The sequence below is a fragment of the Prunus dulcis genome, chromosome 3, assembly GCF_902201215.1.
Source record: "Prunus dulcis chromosome 3, ALMONDv2, whole genome shotgun sequence".
NCBI lineage: Eukaryota > Viridiplantae > Streptophyta > Magnoliopsida > Rosales > Rosaceae > Prunus > Prunus dulcis.
The window spans coordinates 1,884,648-1,898,391 of NC_047652.1; the positions used below are offsets into that span (position 1 = coordinate 1,884,648).

The 13,744-nt window shown below is 37.0% G+C and overlaps 1 protein-coding gene across 1 annotated transcript; it reads right to left on the reverse strand.

Annotated features, from left to right (window-relative positions):
• Positions 1–81: 81 nt before the first annotated feature.
• On the reverse strand, positions 82–12,643 carry LOC117620638 (histone acetyltransferase HAC1-like). The gene is made up of 17 exons (XM_034350768.1): positions 12,247–12,643; positions 11,252–11,563; positions 9,455–9,563; positions 8,975–9,269; positions 8,409–8,894; positions 6,437–8,265; positions 5,211–5,507; positions 4,834–5,112; positions 3,912–4,040; positions 3,621–3,821; positions 3,372–3,514; positions 2,962–3,274; positions 2,560–2,699; positions 2,081–2,159; positions 1,584–1,976; positions 876–1,093; positions 82–763 (listed from the first exon to the last, which is right to left on the reverse strand). Exons 2-17 carry the CDS (start codon positions 11,446–11,448, stop codon positions 649–651), a joined length of 5,223 nt encoding a protein of 1,740 aa, XP_034206659.1. The 5' UTR covers positions 11,449–11,563; positions 12,247–12,643; the 3' UTR covers positions 82–648.
• Between the last annotated feature and the right edge of the window lie 1,101 nt (positions 12,644–13,744).

Below are 13,744 nucleotides of genomic sequence, written 5' to 3' on the forward strand. Positions count from 1 at the left end.
CAGAGAGAGAGCCAACAATTAACAATCAATTTAATAATTTTGGGAACAATATATGAACATGAAATCCAATGTCGGTGAGAATGAACTGAAACAGTATTGAAGAAGCTACTTATTTCTTCCATTAACAAGAACACAATCTACAAAAAGGGTCAATAATATACTAAAAGGGAGAAAAGGGACAAAAACAAGGATCTGAAACTAACTTCCCTCCCGCATTTCTTTGTAAGAAACCATTTAAGATAGATTAGAACAATTATAGTACATTTGCCAGTTAACAAATGGCATTTGACAGATTACAAAGAGGATAAAATCAAAGAATCACCAATCGGGCCACACATCTGCACGCTCACATTGGAGGCATGGTTAGCAGCTGTTGAAGAGGGCAAGCTCTGGTTGATGAACTTCACCTGTCTTCCTCTTTAGGGAGAGTTCAGTCATGGAGATAAGAAACAAAAAAATTGTTCCCTAAAAAGTTAATTTAAACCATATACCATACTGTAATGCTTATCGCCTTCTAACCATATAAGCACCCCACTTTTTCTGCCATCGCCTGGTTCCCGGTAGTGTGTTTGCGGAGCACAAGAAAACCATTGCCCTGTCCGAAGGTTCTCTTTCTCCAAAACATCCATTTCTATATTTACAATTTGGTCACCCAGTATTGTTGTGTAGCTCGGCAGCTCTTTGTCTCATCATCTCCATAACAGCTGCTCTTCTTCGTGAATCAGACTGCTGCTGCAGCCTCCTCAAATGTTCCTTTAAATCTCTGAAAGCATGCACATGTATTAAATCTAATTCTTAAAAAAAGGGAATCAGGAGAGAGAACTGGGGGAGATTTAAATTGACAGCTCTTAATACAAAAAAACTAATCCACAAACCTGCAGCGTGGCACATGGCACTCAGATTCTTTGCAAGCTCGAGCATGAAGTTGAAGGAGATACCACATTTTCTTACAGAGAACACATCCTCCAGATGCCCGGACTTTGCATTGAATTCCATGGCGGAAAAGCCCCTTCACCTTACGACAATTGGGGTACTGACATTGTGCTGAACGACATTGTGATGCGTGCACCAGAAGATCAAGCATTTTCCTAAGCTGCAAAATTAAAAGTGTTAATTATAAGAATTCGAACTCGTCTGGATACATTGGCATCCAACCCTTTCCTCCACTACTAAATCCCTTATTCGGCATTATTAAGAAAACACAACAGCAAAATTATTATTAAAACAAAGCAACACCAAGATCATCTTAGGTCATTTTGTAATAACATTCTAGAGAAGCTAGAAATAAATAATACTCTGAAATATGTGAATGAAGGCTGAAAAAGTTGCAGGAAACCTCTGGAACACAAAACTTATAAATACATTTACATTTGGAAAGATTCTAATTCATAAAATGAAGTGAAAAGAAACGTAGAAAAGATGTTCAAGAAGGGAATCACATCATCTTGGTTAAATAAATGGGAAATTTTTACTAGGTCATGTTGTAACTGAAATCTGTGACCATTTTTAATGAGGAAAAAACTTGATTAAAAAAAACGTCTTCAATAAATGTCTTCAATAAGGAAAAAACTTATATAAAGCACCTGTAAAACTCGCATTTGCCTAGCTTCTTTGTTTTGTGCATCACGATCAGCGATGGATGGATGATTTGTCAATTTATGATGATGATCTACACCTCCTTCCTTCTGATAACAATTGTTGCATACATCATATTCAGGGCAAACTTCACAACGCCAACCTTGACCTGTTTCAATGTCGAGATGACATATATTGCATGTTGTCACAAATGCAGGAGCAGTTGGGTTATGAAGATGGTAAAGGACCATCATAGAGGAATGTTTAGCCCGCCGTAGAGTATCATACTGATAATGATTCCCTTGACAAAGACTGAGAAATGCCTGTCTGGTGTCAAAGAATTCACTCTCAAGAATCTCGTCTTTGTCCTTTGTGTCAGCAGGTACATCAGTAATGTCAAACTGCAATATATGATGATGTCAGCATTGAGTAAAAAACAAGTTTACAAGAGAGAATAAGAAACTCGCAGAGCCATGATAACTGAAGGGAAGGACAATTCACATACAGGACGCAATTCATGTTTTTCCCTCTGATTGGAAGGGTGCCTGTCTCTTTCTTCCCGCTTTTGCTCTGCTTCATAACACCTGGGGTCCCATGTAAAGTAAACAGAATAAATAAAATTAGTAAATGTTAGTCCAACAGCAATTCCAGAAAAGAAAGATAAAATTGGATTATGAAAAATTAAGTGAGGAACTTCAAGAATAGAAGCAGCACGAAAAAAAGTGAACTTTTCATAATCAAGGAGAGTACTGCTCAAACTGTCTGAATTCTAACAAAACCCTAAACTCAATTAGCAACTATACAAGGGACCTTAACCCATTCTTCTATAAACAAACTACAAACACATTGCAGTTGTATATAAATAAGCAAGAAAGCGTTGCAGGTATAATATGGTAAAAGGGGTAATACAAACAAAATTTAATATAATATTAGGAAGCTATACAGGGGAAGGAGGTAACCGAAAAATGCAAGATTGAATCTTACTTATCACAAAGCTGAAAATTTTTGCATTGGGTGCAGGACCAACGGTTTCCTGATACCATTAGTATACAACAGTGAGAGCACGCATACTGCAAATGAACCATGATGAAATCTTCCTTCATCGGGCAAATGGTTTCACCAAGCTGGGTAAACATAAATACAAAAGTCAGCACCAAGTGCAATTAAATCTAATAACACTGAACAGCTTTCATATATTAAATTTTTTAAAGATGATTTCATAGACTGATTCTTTTATAATAAGATTTCATACATCTATGTGAACGTGCTACTAGAATCAATTAAAAACCTGGGCTTCTTAGATGCTAGAACTCTGAATATCTAACAGCAAAAGCTATAAAGACTGAAGATAAAAACTCAGTTGAAAGACCAAGACTATAAAATTACTTTGTGCATTAGTAGCAGATCCTTTGACGCGTTACCAGAAAGATCAGTCTGACCAGATGCTTTTAAAGCCCTTTTTGTTATAGTCTTTTTGGTTGTTCCTTTCTTATTCTGTTTTCTCCCATCCTCTTCTTGACGCATCTGATAAATCAGATCCTCAGCTGCACCAGGCCAGTAGTCACCATCAAAATAAGGCAGCCTAGCTGCAGTGACTTTAGCCTTGCATTCAGCAGTAGTAACAAAGAAATGATCATATAGATTAGTGAGTTCAACAACAATGCTTTCCTTGGCAGCTTTCCTGAGCATTGCCAAATACCTGAAAGAAACAGGGAGATAGAAAACGAAATGTATGAAACAGAATACTTGATGCTAGTAATAACTGCAAGCCAATTCACAAAGTTTTAAAAGCTCACCATTCACGAAGCTTATCTGATTTTGGTGTTTTCTGAATTTCCGGATGACAATATAAAATATAATCTTCACCCTTCAAAGGAGGACAAGCCCATATGTAGCAGCTTGTAAACCCTCGTTTCTTGCAATATTCAAGGTATCCAATCTGGAAAGGGTATCATAAACTAAGGCCAAAGCTCCAAGATAACATATCAAACTAAAGAAAACACAGATAATGTGAATAACAACACTAGTGAAAGCCTAGGACTCACAAGAATTTCATGGTAAACAAATGTGCGGAGAGCCTCTCCCGTCACCGCCTTAACTTCGGGCCTGAAATACTTAACAGAATCCAAATACGATAGATATACACGGCGCTGATTTGGAAATTGACATTCAGCTCCAAATTCTTGAACATACATGCCAAATAGGCATACTTCTACACCTTCAATTTTCTGAAACAATAATACAACCTAGACAAAAAATTATGTAATTAGCATCATATTGAAACCATTCCCTGTAACCCATTCTATTATCAAATAAGCCTTGAATATCTTCCCAACCTTAGATTTATATGGGAACTCTGTAGGATAATTTTCTTCCTGAAAAATTTCAAGAAACCGCTGCTTCACTTCCAATTTTTTGTCAACTGATGAAACAACTCTAATTACAAGTGATTCTGCCCCAGGAACCTAGTAGCAACAGTAAAAGATAAAATTAGCCAATAATAAAAAACTTGATTAATTCATGGATCAAATTTTTTTCAATTCTACGGTAATTTATCCTAAAAGTATTTCTTTCGAATTTATGCTTCTATCAGCCATCTTAACTGATCCAGCCTCCAAGTCTTAAGCGGGAACAGTCTAGCTGATTCTGACACTATAAATAATGTATACCTACTTCAGCAAAAATGATGTGGGGTAAGTGGCAGTTTCCTACAAAAGTTCACCAAAGGCCTAGCAAGGAGGGCTCAAAAACCAAAGTCCTAACTGGCATATGGATAATGTTGGGTGCCAGTCTACAGCAGCAAGCAAGACATTTTAATGTCGGGTTCATGTGCTCGATAAATACAGTCCTATAATAAAGAATGTCTGTCCAAAGTAACCTGTTGGGGATAGTAAGTGCATGGTCCTTATAGAAAAATTAATGTTGGTTCATGTAACTGGTTTCTCCAGCAAGCATGCAGCCTAACCCAATGTGTGATAGAAAGGCCTCAAAGAGTGATTCCTAGAATCCTACCAGCGTTATGCTAGTAGTTTCTATGCTTTTCCTAGAATTTCCTTGATCTTATCTACCAACAAGTTACAGAGATCAAGAGACTCAAGTTCAATGAACACTTAATTTTCTATGTATAATTCCTTTGCTCCTGTCCTGCATCAGAATATCATTAGCAAAGGAGAAAAAAAAATATTAATAATAAAGAAAGCATTGTGTGTTGCGTGATCCCTCATAACAGTTCACACAGCATAACACTACATAGATCACCTCATCATAACTTTTTCCTTGCTGCCTCGCCCTCTCTTGTCTTTCCACCTTCAGTTTCTTAAATAACCGTTGCTCTATATGGTCACTCAGTATTGTCCTCGGTAAATCTTTGGCCCCCAGAACAGCACTCTGTGGTAATGGCTTACGCTCTCCCCTCTCAACCTCTTGTATATAGCAATTAGGGCAAGTGTATTCAGCTTGCCCACCATCATTTCTTCGGCCATTAAACAAAGCACAAATCTGGTGTTGCCAAGCTTCGCATTTGTCACATTGGACCCACTGCATATAAGCATTGGAGGTGAAAATCATAAGATTGACTGTCTAGAACATTTTAACTACAGAACCCAAAAAAAAATTTGTTCCAGCAATAGACATACCCATTCTTCAGTCTCCTCATCATTTTTCTTCTTCTCCAGCCTTGCCTTTGGAATCGCAGTCCCATCAACGACTATAGTGTCTCCACGAGCCTCGTTATAGCATGGAATACAGAAATAATGTCGTGTGTCACCAGCCCCCATAGTATAATACATCGCGTTGCGCTTGATACGAGCACCACAAGGTGTGCAATATATTGGTGGTGGCTCAAAGGTAAGCTTCTCAACTGCACACAACTGACAGGAGTTCTCACTCATTGAATTCTCCATTGCTTGATTTTTCTCTGCCTTCGCTTTGCTCTGTGAGTAGAAAAGAAATTAATTATATTCTAAAATCAACATCTGATGGAGTATCCAAAACAAAGAATAGCAATTTTCCTAAAGAAGTGTACATGCAAAAAATGGTAAAGGCCAACAATATGACAACTGTTAGAAGTATATATTATGACTTATCAGCAAGTAATCAAAACTCTTCGTAGCATCATGGTTAAGAAAATAAAAGTGAAAACCATGATGCTAATGCCACAACAAGGCACACCAAGAGAGCTGAGAAACAGACCATGCAATGAGGAGATTCCCTAAACATATAACTATTTGAAGAGAGACAGGAAGGCCATTGTGGAAAGAACAGGGATAATCTTTGACAAAAATAAGAACTACGTAGAAAACCTTGCATATGAAAACTTGCCAAAGTTGAAGGACAGAAAGACAAAGTGAGTACCACAATATACAGAGAATCCTGTACAACCCCTGCAGGCTCTTCTATACATGACTTTTTTCTTTCTATAAATCAGACACGATAATTATTCTCCACCAAACTAAACATGTCCTAATATGTTTGAATTGCATCATGAACTTACATGTATTGATTTTATCTACAAAAGTGAAACTAAGGGTCCATTTGGATAAAGTGATTTCAAATCCTAGGAATTTAGATGATATTATAAGGTTAAATTGTTTGTTTAGACTACTACAATCTATGCATGCCAAGATTTGAATAAGAAGGAAAACAAATGGATTTCAAATGACTCCTTGCATGTAGTCATTTCAAATCCATTCTAAATGTACTACATCTAGTCATTTCAAATTCATACAATCTAATGTTTTCTAGTTTTCTTTAGCAAATTTAGCTTTGTTGTCAAATCTAAATCCTTTTCTTTCAAATACCTCCATACAAACAGAGCATAATAGGTGGTAAGGTGGGAAGGAGTGAGCATCCGTTAACTAACCTGGCCAACCCACTGCCTGAGACCTGTAATGTGCGCCCTTACTTGCTCCGGAGTGAAAAGTTCAGTCATTGACACCCCCTTTATTTTAGGCTTCCCAGACTTGGTTGCAGCTGCATTTTCCACAGGCTGGGCAGCATTTTCTTGTTTAGCTGGATCAGTTTCTTTCTCAAGTTTGATGTTTTCTTGTCTCGCTAAACCAACAGGCTCCTTATATGAAACAGCTTCACCATCATGCCTTGAATTGCAGTTATCATCAATGCTATCCTTCATCTCATCAATACTCCCTTGCCCAGAACTTACAGGAATTTCCATTTTCACTTCTGCAAACTCAGACTTAACTGGCATAGAAATCTCACTATGTTGGTAATCCTGAATCTGTATATCCTCGGATACATGGGGTTCGCTAATGGCAGAAACTTTTACTGCAGAACTAACACTAACACTATCAGGAACAACAGATTGAGAGGACTGCTCTATTTTCATGCGTTTCATAGAAGGTTGCCGATCCTCAGAAGTTTCAACAACCGGAGCCGTCTTCAAAACCAATCTAGCAGAAGTGTCCCCACTATCATAGACTTTACCGGATCCATTTATTGAGTTCTGCAAACCGGAATCAGAAACTCGACGGTTCTTTTCCTTATTCAGATAATTCAACACAGGGCCACAAACGGGGCAAGCTTTTTTGCTTTTGCAAGTCTGGCTATGTAGAACCAATAACTTTGAAATACGACAACGACTATATGTGCATTGAGAAGATTCACAGGACTTCATGTGCTGCACCAATTTTTGAACAATTACACAACGAGCTTCTCGACATTTCCCTTCAGGGGCTGTACAGCAACGAGCATGGAGCATTAACAGAAGCCATCTCTGTTGATTTAGAAACCATTTATCTCGATTGACATAACCAGATCTAGAAGCAGCACTCGATGAATTGGGGGGACGAGATATGCTTCTAGACCCCATATTTTGAACAACATTAGGTCCTTCTGAAGATGAATTATTACACTGAGCTTCATCTTGCCCAGATATCCTCTGACGGAAATCTTCATGGACATGCTGCTCATGGGACATGTTGGCCTGTCTGTGACTCCCATCTTGCGATTGAGGATGCCATTGACCTTGCAGTACTGGTTCTGATTGAGCTCCAACAGAGAGAGATCTGAAATCATTTTGAGACTCTGCAACCAATTGGTGGGGCTGCAATATTTGTTGCATTTGCTGAGAAGTTTGAGACAATGAAGAGGAGATATCATGTTGACCGGATGGGATATGCTGAGCATTCCTCAAACGATCTTCAACAGAGTGCTGATGGAATTGATTATGCATCTCCGATAATCGAAACGGTTCTGTAGCTTGTTGGTGCATAGCTTCATTATGGTGGTCCATATCACGCTTTGCACTGCTGAGATCAGATGTCATTTGAGACTGACCAAAAGCATCATTGTTTAACATCTGCTGGCGCTGCGGATTCTGCTGCTTCTGTTGACGTTGCTGGTGAACTAATTGCTGCTGCTGTTGAAACTGATTAGGTTGATGTTGAAATTGTTGCTGTTGATGAGAATGGAGGATATTCTCTCTTGAAGATAGAGGAGTTTGGAAATTTATCTTTTCTAATTGATCAAGTTGTTGAGGCTTCACATGTACACTTTGTTGTGCACCGTGCATATTCGACTGATTACTTATAAGGGGAGGGTTGGTCTTGGATATAGCTGTTGAGCTGACTGAATTCAAATTCTGAGCATTTAACATTGACCCAACAGGCGTTGCAGCACCATAGTAGTTTCCAGGCCCAAATGAATCAGCATTACTCATTCCATAGCTATCACCTGGTAAAACAATTATTACTGTTATGATAAACTGCTCAACGGAACACAGAATGACCTGCAGTTTTATAGATAAACTGGACATTTATGATATACATATATGTATGTGATGCACGCACAAAAAGGGACAGGGGGAGAGAGCATACCTTGCATTATAGGCCGCTGATGTTGATCAAAGTGTTGTTGTGATGGTTTGGAAGAGTTAGCATAAGGTGTTAATGTCATATAGCCCTCAGAAGTGCCAGATTCATTAACCAGTGGTAAATTGTTCCCAATCAATCCCAACCCACCATTTAGAGCCCCATTTGGCAACCCATAAGGTTTCTGCTGCATGCCAGACCTTATTCCACTGCCCATTTGGCTGCCAACATTATGAAGTATACGGCTATTTTGACCACCAATATGCTGCTTTTGCTGTTGTGACTGTGTTACCATTGAAGAATCAACAGTAGAGAACCCACCCCCATTATTAGAAGATTCCAAATTCATGTAAGACTGATTACTACTGCTATTAAACCCAGGAGTAGGAATCATTTGGCTAGTAATTCTTTGCACACCCATTGATGACATGTTTCCTCCAGTACCAATGGAGAAACTGGCAGGAGATTGCTGATATCCATTAGACATAGAACCTACAAAAGCAGATTTTGTAACAGTTGTTTGGAGAAGCAGATTAAACAATTTAGAGAAATGATGAAAAAATAAAATTTACCGTCAGATCTATTGAATGAACCGCCATGTAAGGGACCAGCAGGCAACAGGTTCCCTGTGTTGACTGTAGTAGGTGCAATGCTAGTACTTCCTCTTGTAGTGTTCATAGAAGCATCCACAGAAGAACTAACCATCATATTTGAGTTCCCATTGTGTGACATACCCGGGGTCGGTATCATTGTACCAATAGGAGAGGAAGAATTAACAAGCTGTTGATACTGTTGGCTCTGGTTTTGGGGTGGCTTCATCAAATTTTGCAAACGACTCTCCAACGTTTCCATGTTCATATAGTCATCCTAAAATAGTATTTGCAAACAACACAACCGTAGGTTACTAAAATGATAATTATTTCAGATAAAATATGAATAATACCAAGTAAGAACCTTTTGCAATAAGACTGGTAAAAGAGAGAAACACCATCTGCCTAAATAGCCTAAAAGAGACGTGAATAGAAAAACAGATAGAAAATAAAATGAGAAACCTTTGTTTGAGCATTTCGCAACAAACCCTCTTCCAATTTTTTAACAAACTCCCTAAACTTTGTGTCACTCATTGGCTGGTGATGTTGCCGCTGCTGTATAATTTGACAGCTGAAAAGCAAGATGGTAACATCAGTACTCAGGTAAACAATGCTCAAACATAAAACACGGAATACTACATTTGAATCAACAAAAGTACAATTATGAGACAACTAAAAAACAAACAGCAAAAGAAAACTCCAAAATTTGTTTTCCCTTTCAAATAAATAAAAGAACTGATTAATCATGCATTATTGGATCTGAAGCAACAGAAACAAAAATGTAATATTCATTGTTAAGAGATCAGGAATATTTACATAAATATGGAAGAAGAGAGAGAGAGAGAGAGAGAACAAGGCTTCAAATACTAGATATTGTGTTGCACTCATAGAATTCATCTGTGGTTTGCAGGACCCAAATCTTGTTTCACATAAAGCATACTAAATAGACATGAAATGACAATCCACTTCAAAATGCAAGAACAATCAGGATATGCAAAATTGACTCCCCATAGACGGCTTAATAAGGTTTCCATGTGACACAGAAAAAACAGTTTAGCCTTTGTTATATGTGCATTAACTTTTTCATGAATTATTCGGTTGATCATATTGGTTAAGATTACATGGACACTTTGATAGTTTGTATTTTTTTAGTCTGTAGCATGTGGATATCTTGTCCACTTTGTATTTATTCTTTTCAAATGAATAAAGCATATGTTATTCATCCAAAAAAAAAATCAAGCATTTCTTAATATTTCCCCAAGGATCTGAAAGCATATGTACCAGTCAATGCATCTGATATTCAAGATAAAGGCACATCAGCTACTATTTTAAAAGAAATGAATCAAACAAGAATAATCATATATCAAAAATATCTTTGAACACACTAATAACGCAATGTCCATGTAGTTATGCAGTTTATACTCAAATGAAATAAGGTTGTATTATGCTGTATAGCTTTCAAAGAAATTAACAACGAATGTTATCTGTGGGAAGTTTACCTGTTGCTTTAGGAATCCCATACAAACAAGATAATGCATCCATTTTCTTTTTAGTGTAATCCATCTTGATTTCAGGATGGATGGGAGTATTGACTTGAAGATTAACTTTTGTTTCTTGGTGTATTGACTTCAATGTAGTTTGTGTTTTGTTTTTAATATATCCTAAAGCTAACAAACTTCTCGTCCATTTTACTTGTACATCTCCATTTGAGTAATAAAGTTTGTGTTTCTTATCATAAAGATAAAAAAATTTAAAAATAAAATAAAATGTTATTCGGATTCCGCCGTTGTGTTCCTGATGGACCAAATCTCGTTTTTGTAAATTCTTCTTTCTTTAATAAAGTTGTAGTTTCCTACCCAAAAGAGGAAATAAACAACAAAATCAACAATGGAAGGACTTGTCATATTTGCAATATAGTGTGAATGGTTAGAATGCAATCCACATGAAAGAACAAAATATGAGTAATGTAGTGTAGGGAGAAGAATAATATATGTAGATGGTCAAGTATATTTCATTGTTAATTTAACTTGCAAATATCTACTCAAAGATTCTCACAACCGATGTAAATTTTCTAAGGTCTGGGGAACGATGATATTTAATTCCAAACTAAAGTAAATAATACTAACTTTGCAGAGTGACAATTAATAAGGAATAGCACACTTCAAAGAAAATGAGCAAAGAATAAAGAAGTCGACATGATAACAAGCAATTCAATATCCTTATAAATAAGGATATAACACCAAAGGAAATGCATCTTACATCTTTTCTTGCATAATTGAACGTAATGTGGGAATCTCAGGATCCATGTTAGACATAGCACGAGCAGGCCCACCTAAGTTTTGCATTTGGGGAGGAAGGGAATTTCCATTATGTTGGGGCAGCACAGGCATCTGAGTGCCTGCCTGATTGGGCACCTGCCCAGATATCTGTCCTGACATGTGTGTCTGCACATTCATCTCCTTTATCCTTCACCACACTGACTCTAACTACCAAGTAACGCATAACTTAAAAACCAAAACTTTTGAACTGCACTGCCTACTCATGCTTTAGCCATAATAAACTCCCTCCACACTGTACATACAGTGACGAAACAAAGGAATCATATATATTCAGTCAACTAAAGAACATAAATCATGAGTCTCATTTAGTAGGATAAATAGCACAAACAAATAAAACTAGTACTTAGGAAGAAAAAACTGAATTATCACGACATGATGAGAAAATTGCTGTATCAATAAACAACCATTTTCTCTTCAAAAAAATAAATAAAAAACCATTCAAAATTGCAAGATAATTAGTAGCAGAAAGCCAAGTAAAAATGTAGAATTGGGCAGGTGCGAATACAATGGAAAACAATACATGAAAAATGTGAAGCAAAATTATACCAACAACAATAGCTTCGAAATTGATATTGATATTGAACTAAGCAGAATCAAATGCCATTTTCACGTAAACATTGCAAATTTTGCATATTTACAATGGGATATGATAAGCATTGAAATATTGAGCTTGTGAGAAATGGATAAAACAAGCAATCAGCAAAGGGGAAAATTGGGGTCAATCAACAAAGGGGAAAAATTGGGGCTAAGAAGATCGTAGCCAAAACCTATGCAGTCGTAAGGGGTAATTAAGTAATTCAATAATAAATAAAACAAGCTGAATTTCTAATTTCACAACAATCCCAATCCAGTAAGTAACCCTAAGATACTAAATCGAATCGAATCGAATCGAATCCGAAAATGAGAGCAACCCACCTGAAGGTACAACGAAGAGCAGCAGCGATCGGAGCTCCGAATTGCTAGAGGGCTTTGAAAAAGTACAACCAGTATGCGAGACGGCGACGACGACGACGACGATCGGCGATTGCGAGTAGTAGAGAGAGAACAACGAAGAGAAAGAAGGTCGGTTCTCACCGTCCCCAAATTTATCTACACACGTGCGAATTGACACGAAGCACAAAAAGGGGTCGAAATCGAAGACGAAGAAAGAGGAAGAAGATGAAGACAGCGGGGGTCCGCGAGAGAAGTCGAATTTTTTCGGGCTTGGGTTTTGGGGCTCAAATCTCAATTGCTCAATTTGGGATTAATTTGCTGCCAAATTATAATTGAAATATGAATTTTTTTTATTTTTTTATTTGTTTATGAGTTTAATTGCGAAATGGTTTTTTTTTTTTTTTTTCGGTTATTTTATTTACTACACGCAGTGCGAAGTAAGCACCCAAAAATAATTGAAGGCGAAAATAAATTAAAGACACAAACAGGGACGACAAGAGACCGCAGATAGATAAAGATAAAGAGAGAGAAGATGGGAGTTTCCAAGTCCACACTCCACACCATTAAACCAAGCACGCAAATTTACAGAAATGCCCTTGATTTTATCCACATTTTCACAAATGATATATTATCCTTTCTTTTTCTTTTTCTTTTTTCTGCTCCATCTCCAAATTTTTCATAGGGGTTTGGGTTTTTTTTCTGTACGAGAAAATTATAAATCAGTGGTTTGTAGTTCAAGTAGTTAATAGCATTCATCCATGTGTACGAGGTCATGTGTTTTTTTTTTAATAATCAAAAATCAAAATTGTCAACAATACAAAAAAATCCACACAAGCAACTAAAAATATCCACATCTGCAAAATTAAGCTTTATGTCAAGCAACGCATGCACAATCCAAAACAACCAAAATCCTAAAACAACTCATAATACTAATTACTAAATCATGAGAACTAATTGCATCACATGAAGTAATGCCAACATTAAACTCACCCCATCTAACCAAGAAATCAATCGTGGAACATGGATTGCGGAAAATAAGGTCTCCAATAATTCAACTTCGCATAACATCGAATAAAGATCTTTATCGGACGTAGATGGCCAAAAACACCCGAGTAGATAGCAGTAAAATCTTCAAAAAGCGTGGTAACACTAGATTTAGATCAAATGAGAAATCTTAGTGGGGGCATTTTGAGAGAATGAATGGATATAAGAAAGAGCATAAAAATGGTAATGAAGTACTCAAATTTGAGCATGGCTCAAGGAAAATCACTACAAGAAACCAACTCAATAGGAAAAAAAAAAAAAAAATTTGAGGAAAAAATTGATAAAAAAATGGAGGAGGTCTCCTCCTCGTACGTGGCTAGGGTTCTTTGCTTGGTTTAATTATGTCACGCGAATTTTTGTGTTCAACTCCCCTATCTCCCACTTGTTTCTAGAAAAGGAAAGTATATAATCATATATGTGTATGGTGTGACAAAAA

Excerpts from the sequence above, each read along its gene's own strand:
- LOC117620638 (XM_034350768.1), bottom strand. The coding sequence starts at position 11,448 with ATGAATGTGCAGACACACATGTCAGGACAGATATCTGGGCAGGTGCCC. Across the intron at positions 8,266-8,408 it reads TCAGCGGCCTATAATGCAAG|GTGATAGCTATGGAATGAGT; the intron begins GTATGCTCTCTC and ends TTGTTTTACCAG. Across the intron at positions 3,822-3,911 it reads AGTTCCCATATAAATCTAAG|GTTGTATTATTGTTTCAGAA; the intron begins GTTGGGAAGATA and ends TTTTTTGTCTAG.